Source organism: Aricia agestis, chromosome 19, assembly GCF_905147365.1.
Source record: "Aricia agestis chromosome 19, ilAriAges1.1, whole genome shotgun sequence".
Lineage (NCBI taxonomy): Eukaryota > Metazoa > Arthropoda > Insecta > Lepidoptera > Lycaenidae > Aricia > Aricia agestis.
The window spans coordinates 4,480,001-4,489,640 of NC_056424.1; the positions used below are offsets into that span (position 1 = coordinate 4,480,001).

General features: G+C 37.3%; 1 protein-coding gene across 1 annotated transcript; it reads left to right on the forward strand.

The window, feature by feature from the left end:
- The first annotated feature begins 619 nt into the window (after positions 1-619).
- On the forward strand, positions 620-7,030 carry LOC121736609. The gene is made up of 7 exons (XM_042127916.1): positions 620-714; positions 1,790-2,003; positions 2,702-2,855; positions 4,596-4,816; positions 5,230-5,370; positions 5,928-6,124; positions 6,485-7,030. The coding sequence occupies exons 2-7, from the start codon at positions 1,795-1,797 to the stop codon at positions 6,937-6,939; spliced, it is 1,377 nt and encodes a 458-aa protein (XP_041983850.1). The 5' UTR covers positions 620-714; positions 1,790-1,794; the 3' UTR covers positions 6,940-7,030.
- The last annotated feature ends 2,610 nt before the right edge of the window (positions 7,031-9,640 follow it).

A 9,640-nucleotide genomic window follows, 5' to 3' on the forward strand; every position in this document is an offset into this window, starting at 1 on the left:
TTTCTGTATATAAAAGAAAAAAATATCCATTAGTTACATAAATTTTTGAACAAATATGATTAACCTTAAATGGCGTTAAATTAGCAATAAATTCGACCAACATTACGTTTCGAACTTTTGGTAAGCTTCTCGTATCAGCTTTCACATAATGAGAACTTGCATTTGACGAACCAGCCATTATAAATAAGATTGAAAGAAAATTTAAAACACTACAGAGGTCAATTAGCCGCCGATGATGACGTCAGAGCGAAACTTTAAAAATTTATTGAGAAAAAACTAGCCAATGAATTTCAAAATTATTTAATTTATATATTCTTGAAATACCCTATTTTAACGAAAAAAAATACAAAAAGTACATGTGATTTTTTTGGGCAATGCCCATTCAATGTTAATTGTGATCTGTCAGCTGGGTTTGACGTAACGCAACCAAACTACTTAGGTCCCCGATTTGCATAGGAATCAACTTCTCTGATAGTACATACAAATTAACTGATGGTGCAGCCACCAATTTAACATCTTTGTATCTAAGATAACATTACTATTTTGTGTATACATAAAAATTCTAATAGCGTTTCCGCTCCGCGCACCGCCCCGCTGCCCGCTCCGCTCGTCTCTGTCCCCAGGCTGGTGTAGTGGAGCGTGGCCCAGCGTTATGGGCCTGATGTCGCCCAGTCTGCCGTGCACCGCCGACGTCCTCGCTATATAGGTCACCAGGTGAGTCTGAGAACGCGTCCTAATCATGGACACCAACAGGATTAGCATTTTTTTTGTCCTAAAGGCAGGTCATTGGAACCCTGATGTCACTGCGACCCTTGAGGATCTATTGTGACTCCTTCACATAAGAGTACCGTCCCCAACCCAATGCTGCTAATAAATTTTCTCTAAATTACTAATATCCCAATAGAGTCGTAGCGACCAAGGTGCCTGTTTCTGCTCTGTAGTAGAGCAGGACAGTCAAGGAGGTGCATTACGTGCCTAGCATGGTCAATATAGCGGTTTCTTTCTACGGGATAACAAAGTGACAGTGTTCGATTTGATATTTTAAAATTTCAAAAATGTTCTGTGTTCAAAATTCGTGAGATCGACGTAGTAATGTGGGTAGTTAAAAAAAAGTTTCTCACGGAAAATTAACGTCCACCGTCCAACTGTACTTTTACAGTAAAATTAACGAAAATATCTTAGCGAAGAACCCAGAGTTACATAGATCTTATAGAAATTCCGAGGCTCTTACTTCGGGAAGGACCAGTAGGCCTTTTTTTAACATGGGGAAATGCTTTATGCACCCCGGCAAATTGGGGATATCGGCCGGGGTATGTGGGACTCCTGTCTACCCACTAAAACCCCATGGTGCTCCACTCATCGCTCTACCAGAAGGACCAGTAGGTCTACTACGAAACCGTTTTGAGACTCAAATAATCGGACGAGAATGCCGCGTCCTGCTCTAACAACGTCATTTCACGTTTGTTAGAGACGCAATATTCTCTTTCGATTGTTTGAGTCCCAAAACCGTTTAAGTGGTACGGGCCCTGACTCCGAATGGTTAGGTCGCGCTTTGATATCTTCTCCATTTTTTGCGTTTAACCTAATACTTACTAGGTTACTAGGGTTAAGTTATTTTAAATTGTTACAACCTCTCAACTACCGTAAGGCCCACTTGGGCCGCGCTATATGTACGTGCCATATATAAAATTTATGGTTATTTGGTCACTTAAGATAGCTACTAAAATTTAAACAATAAACAATAAGTAAAATTCTGGACATTTAAAAGTACAAGTGGTATGTTATTCAGGTACCATGCAAAAACATGACTGGGAAGAAGAGCCCAGAAGTCGGCCGTCTTCTAGAAGGAACTCTGCCTCGCTATCCAGAAGGGGCAGTTTAAACAAGGAGCCAGAGGGAAAGAAGATCAACGTCACACCAAGCTCTGCCAACTCCACACCGAAGAGAGTCTACAAACCACAGTATTTTGACTTCACAGTCACTGGAAAACAAATATCTGCCAGGTAAATGGTAATTGATGCAACTAAATTCAATTCAATACTTTACTTACAAACTTAGAACAAAGGAACAACATAAATTTGCCAGCTGTGATCGAAATTAAACCATCTTACTTACCTTCTTATATATAAAATTCTCGTGTCACAATGTTAGGCCGCGGACTCCTCCGAAACGGCTTTACTGATTTTAACCAAATTTTTATGCATATTCAGTGGGTCTGAGTATCGGCTACTGGGTAACTTTTTATATTGATAAGTGGATTTGTTGAATAAATAATAGTAAATTATTACAACTCGAGACTGACGGCGACCATTGTTTGTGCGACGGGATATCGATGGACGTTGCCATGGTGACATACTTATTTAGTCACTTCAATAAAATAATATGGGCGAATTACTTTATACGGCAAAGAAACGTTTGCCGGGACAGCTAGTAATAATATAAAATTATTGTAATTCATATATTAATGTCGGGTAAAATAAATCTTCTTTTCTTTCTACCATCATCATCATACATTTCAGCAGCTCTAGATTTATGCCTATGCATTAATTAAGTAATAAATAAAGGGGGGGGGGGGAGTTCAGCGTTCTAGGGTGGCGGCAGTGTTCGTACATAATATGAAACGAAAAATGGGTTCGCAAAATTAAAGTGGTGTGTTAAACTTTATACTCATAAAAAATATAAATCCGGCCCTGCATTTTAGGGGAGACCGCGCGAACTCCCTCCCCGGCTCCTACCATCGGCGGCCGTCAGTGGACTCCATGTTGAAGACCAAGCGAAGCCTGGACTCCGCGCGGAAGACCACACCCAAGAGCAGAGAGTCACTGGACGATGATATGTCGCTGGATTTGTCACAGGTTAGTACCTGGGTTAAGGAAATACAGCCAAGAGTAACTATTAAAAATGTTGTATGGGCAATTTCATGACGTTGGGCTTGGGGCATTCCTCATAGAAGCACAGAAATAAACAGTTTAAGCTGTAAAAGTTACAACGCTGAAAGACTTACTCTTTCAGAGCTGTAACTTTTACAGTAAACTGTATACCAATTACCAGAGACACATATACAGCCTAAACTCTAAAGTATTATTACTTTGTTTTGTTACACCTGTATAGGCTGCGTTCCAGATGACGTTAATTTTGACCAAAACGCTCAAAACGTCCCCTTCTGCCGTTCCCTTTGGCGACCGGGGTCGTTTTGATTGCGGCTATGACGTCACTCATGACGTCATCATTTTCGCTAAAAACGACCCTTGACGAAGATGGGTCAAAGTGGGCGATCTAGTTTTTTTTTTTAAATTTTAACGTAACTATATCGCGAAAGCCATGTACGGAAAGTTTTCAGGAGAGAGTAGAGACAAAAAAACTTTATATTATTTCAATACAAATAATATTTTAATTAAATTACATTTAATGAAATATTTTGATTGGAAAATAAATTGTTTTAAATGAAAGGTCAAATGATTTCTTATAAAATATAATAATTAATACTAATTTTCATCTCTCCTATACCTGTTCACTTACTCGTACTTGACTTAGCACTAAGCGGTATTGATACCTAACGTTTATATATTGTATATTGTGAAATAGTCAATATTCAAAGTATGTGGTTTTGTTATTAAAATATGATTCAATGTGAAAACTCAAATATAAGCAATAAAAGTTTAACTTTATTAAAATATGATTACTTAAGTAAAAAAAATGTAATACTAAAGACGAAACAAATATAATATTATGTATTTTATTTGTAAAATAAATGTAACTATGAACAATAAAATTACTTTTATTTATGACTTGAAGAAAAGGATCGTAATATCTAATCTCTATCGTAATATCGTTCAATGTACCTATGTATAAAAAAATTATACCTAGTTCTTTTTTTAAACTTTTCTCAAAACGCTCAAAACGATCCATAATCCGTTCCACTTGGGTTTGTATCACTGACGCTCACATGCTAGTGGAACGGAAAAACCACGGTCTTGATCGTGAGCGTTTCTAACGTCATCTGGAACGCGGGGATAGTTATACTATAGCGAAATTCCTACAAAATAAAACCTATAGAATTCGCTACGGTATCCTACTATAAGCAGTGCCGGTTTGAGCTCTACCAGGGCTTTGGGCAAAGTGGCTTCGCCGCCTAGGGTGCTGGTAGAGACCGTAGAGAGCTTAAAAAGAGACGCCCCAGGCGCTACTAACTCTATCAGCCGTGTCTTGGCACCAGTGCCGTAAATAGGGCGGTGCTACCGGTGCCCAGGCACAAGGCGTAGAATCTGGGGCTGGGGGGAAATTGCTCCCGATAAAGTACTTCCAGCGGCGCCCCAGAGATGTTTCCCTATGTAGTAAAAAAATATCCATAGCCGAACATATAGCCTTCTCCTTTTTGGAAGTCGGTTAAAAAACAAAGGTGCAGTATAAGCTCGCATACGCACAGAATACATAATATTAGTGGCACAGGGCGCAAAAAAGGTTATATTTTACGGCACTGCTTGGCACTCTCTTAGTTGATTTATTGATTTCGACCATGAAACTAACAGACGCAACTTCGCTACCCGATTAAAATAAGACATAATATATTATATTATTATTGCTTATTATTAAAGGTATCAGACTTCGAAGACATGAACGCGAAGTACGGTTTACGGGGGAAGATCGCCTCGATGTCCACGAAGAAGACCCAGAAGCCCCGAAGTAGCTCTCTGCAGAGCGTCCCCGTGCAGAGGGAGCCGAGAAGACTGCTGAAGTCCGCGGACTCCAAGCGTAGCAGGGAGAACACGCTGTCCTGTAGCCGAGATAGTCTTTACAAGACTTCTAGTACTTACAGGTACTATACGGCTTTTGTACGACTTCGTATTCCCAAAAAAAATGCCTAGGTATGTCATTCCTTGTAGTCTATCTATATCTGCGCCAAATTTCTTCAAAATCGACACATCCAATTCATTCAATTAATGCGTGTTGCCGTGACCGTAAAAAAATAAGTTTTTTTTTTTTTACAAAACTTTGTCCAAAATTTTTTAACCTAATGCAGTACGAGCTACTGCGCCTACATAACTGTTATATTTCATCGATTTACTTATTTCTACTAGAAATAAAATTACGGAATAATAATAAGCCTGTAACGAAGAATGAAACAGATAACAAGATAAGCGACAGTTAACTTTAACAAACATTATTTTGTCCTTCATATTATTTTTTGCAATAGTAGTCCCAATTATATACCATTGCTTTAAATTTCAGACAGGCGATGAGCTCAGAGTTGGAGTACTCGTCCATGTCCCCGGAATACTCGGCTCCATCTTCAGTGTCGGTGGACAGCGGACCAGGTGGCAGACAAGACACCCTAGTTTCTCCACCCAGCCAGGATCCACCGGATTATAGGTAGGTTGAGTCAACCCCGGATTCTTAACTAGGCCGTTAATATAGGCCACGGCCTAGGGGCGGCAGCGTCCATAGAGGCCCTACTACATATTATTACGTACATGGAGCGGCGGAACTGGGTTGAGTAGGTCCTGTAGTGTGGTGGAGTCAAAACATGTTATTCGTAAAATCGGTAGGTACTTTAATTTTTGGTCGGTTAAAACGCTTCCACTCTGAGGAAATTCAATAGCTAGTTTTAGATTATAATATTTATTATATTATCATAATGCAGAGATCATTTTTGGATAAATTTTATTTCAAAAACTTCTTTGAAACGTGATTCTAACTAAACTCAATAGTTTATTGCAATAGCAACGAATGAATTTCAAAATTGCTATTCGTAGTCATAAGGAGGACCTACAATTTTTTTTTTTAAATAACACGGGCAAGCGAGCAAACGGTTCACCTGATGGAAAGCAACTACCATCGCCCATGGACACTTGCAACATTAAACAGCTGCAGGCGCGTTGCTGGCCTTACTTAGTTGTTCTTAAAAAGCCAATAACTGGACGTTTCAGCTGTTGCGTGAGCACATGGCAGGAGGTGAGCGAGGCCGCGGGGGCTCCGGTGGTGGGGGCTGCGGGGGCGGACGAGGGGGAGTGGAGCCACTTCTGGGCGAACTACAACAACTCCCTGGCGCGCGTGCCCGTCAGCCGCTACTACGACCAGTGCCCCACGCCATACCGCACTGAGGATATCGAGCTGGCTGATCTAGGTAAGCTAATCCACTTGCTCTAAAAACGAGCTAAAGTTAAATCTGTGTTACCGTTTACTAGGATAAGCGCCAAAAATAGAAGGTTCCATGTTTGGCTCCAGCCTCTATAGTGTCAGCAACAGCTCCGGATTAGCGCTTAATATCACTCATGCCTTTATAACAACAACCCGGTTTAGCAATGTCATAAATTATAATATCTGTAAACGCTTAAAACCGCGTCAATTGGTCCCTGGCCGAGTTTTTAAAGAAGATATTCAATACCAAACAATAGCATTTCACATGAAACAAAAGTATCTCAGACTTTATGCCTTTACTTTAGTTATTATAACTATCAGTGATCACAAAAATTTATTTTTTTAGAATTTTCAGATATCTCCAAGAAGCGGTCTCCTGACAATTTGAACGCTATCAGCCACATCGTACGAAACGAGGGCCTGCGGCTGACCCCCCGGGAGACGCAGAACATCATCAAATGCGCACACATCCTCGGCAACGTCCTCTCCAAGGCCATAGACCGACAATCCCAAGACCGAAAAAGTCCAGAAAAAGTACAAGAACTAAGACCGGAGTCGGACCCCGCGTATGCAAGAAAAAAGTCGTTAACTCTAAACCTGAGAGAGACGGTCATGCCGCTCGAGGTGAAGGAGGAAAAGAGATGGGAGAGCGTGCCAACGCAAACTGACATTTCGTTGCCGAACACGAAAAGCGCGCCAAGAATTTTCGAAAGTATTCTTCGACAGCTGTCAAAGAGTTCGCTAGAAGATGCCCAAAATAAAGAAGTGAAGAAGGAGGAACCTCCAGTCAGTGAACCGTGAGTGATAGCCGATAGGAAATCGAACATTAACAAGTTTAGCGTTTACCTAATTATTTAGTTCTTTTTCTGGTACATACTCCATTTAATTTAAATCTCTCGACTCCTCTCTACTCTCAGCATGGACTTGGCATGGACAGCTATTATGCTGCCTGTTACGTAGTTTATTTACCATGATGCTAGCGTTTTAACAGCTCAATAAAATTTTGTGGAGTCTGAAATATACTTTGTAAAGACATTTTACGCTAGGGACTTTCCCATAAGTTAAAATATTCTATAAATCTAAAAATTATATATTATTATTAGTGCATTAATGCAAGTAGATTTATTAATGTGTAAATAAATTAATAATAAGTTGAATCTAATAAGAGTATTTTGTCAAAAATAAATGTTATTTGTGTCGTTATTAATTTTTTAATTTTTATAACCAAATTATAATATTCGGTAGATTTTCTAGCCAAAACAGTGTTCTTTCGTAGTTTGCCATCCGCTAGGGCCGGTCATGCCGGCGAAATGAAAAGAATTGAATTATTTTAAAATATTTCTTTATTGAATACCTTACGCTTAATCGACATTAAACTAATAAAATATTATAATTATCTGTACATAATAGTTTTCGGAATATACGATAAAACGCATATGAGGCAATTAGAGGTTATATTTCAGATGTTTTACATTAATTTTTATTTTCCGTATCACACTTACGTAAGTAAAATTACTTAAAGTTTAAATAAGTCTATTTAAAGCCTGAGCAGTTTAAAATTATTTTATTGCAAAATATTTCATATTTTCCAGTTATAATTATATTGACTTAAATATTACCAAGATATACTTGCAATAAAATAATTTTAAATGCAATTTTTACGCAGATAATAGATACACAGCACGATCGGTCACGAAACGTTATGAAACCTCTAAACCTCTATACAATCATAATTACTAAAAATGCTAACTAAGATATTGCCATATGATAAGAACACAAAACACCTAACTCTTGGAAAAACTCAAACAAAATCTTAAAAATAACTATTTTAAGACTTTTATAAGGACATTACCCTACAGTCTACACTACATGCAGCTGAAGAACTAAAATGTCTATCAAAAACCGCTAGATGGCGCCACTGAGATATTATTTTAAATAAAGAATGAGAGAAAGTCTCTTACTCCTTTTATTGTTAATTCCCTGATATCGTACAAGTAAATAATAACTCAGTTTTGCGCACATAATATTATATTATTAGGCTTCAATTTGCTGCCCCCTTAGACAAAGTATCTTTCGTTAAAAACGATGACGAAATTCGTTATCAAAATGTATGCGGTTTGACATAAGTCATCGCTAAATGACATTTCGCTTGCGAAGACTAATGTCAAATCCCATACATTTGAGAACGAATTTCGTCATCGTTTTTAACGAAAGGGACTTTGGCTACAGCCCCAGGCAAGTCTTCTATTTACGCGAAATGACGACATGTTGGTGGCAGTTGATTCGTATCGTCGTATTCACAGAAAGTAGTAGACTAGCCGCTTTTTAATAATTTATATTTTTACTCGATATTAAATGTTTTAATATGTGCCTTGTTTTGGCACTTACTCAAACACCCTTTATTTCTTAACTTTTCAAAATATTCGACAGAATCTCTGTCGATTTTTGTCAAGTCACGACGTATTTGGGTGACGACAGTAAGTTTTAAAATCAAGTGATAGTTGGTGACAAGGTTTGAAATTAACTACAATTTTATTGCTAACATAATTAAAATGTTAAAGTTTATTAGAATTTTTAAATAATTTTATCTAAAAATCAATCTGAACTCTTCATTCAATTTCAGTTAATCGAAATCAAAATCATTTTACTTTATACTTAAATGTTTTTAAAATCATTTACTTAGTTGTTATTTTCTTATTTGACATAATTATAATTAATAAGAGCTGATTTTTCAATCGTCAGCGAAAGATCGACCCTTAAAGTAATTAATAAATCTTATTAAAAGTAAAATACAATTTATTCCAATGGCATTTTGTTCCGCATAGGTTATGTCCACTTTGGTTTTTAGACCAAAATGATACAATTTATGAAAACAATACTATCTTCTCTTATATTTAATATAATCTCTGAATATTTACAATAAATTACAACTAATAAGCGTAAATATTCGGGCTTGTCCCGTCTGCACATCGTTCGAGTATAAAATGGCGAAAAAAGTTCATAATTATAGAAAATAAAACGTAGTTCAAAAAATAATTCCAAATATTTGTTACCAACTACCACTTTGAAATGTTGAATATCGAACACCACCATTGGGGCGGATCGAAATTTTAAATATCAAACGCCGATTTTTTAATTTGGAATTAAGCCATTTCATGTTTAAAATCTCAAACAATGTAACAGAACTTAAAGAAAACGTAACAAACATAATAATATATTAAATATAACTTTTATTACAAAGCGTATTATAATATTGCCATATATTTGAATTAGCAAATAGAAATTGCGATGGTATCCCCATATTAAAGCCATGTGTAAAAGTCATAAAATCTGCATCAGCTAAATTCCAAGGCGACAAGGGTATTGTCACAAGTATAGTCCGTCAAGAAAGTGAAGAAATTAAAAAGTGGCAACATCGTAGTGTCATCCCATTTTTCTTAGATTGATTTTAAAGGAATGACACTACGATGTTGCCACTTTTTAATTTCTTCCCTTTCTTGAC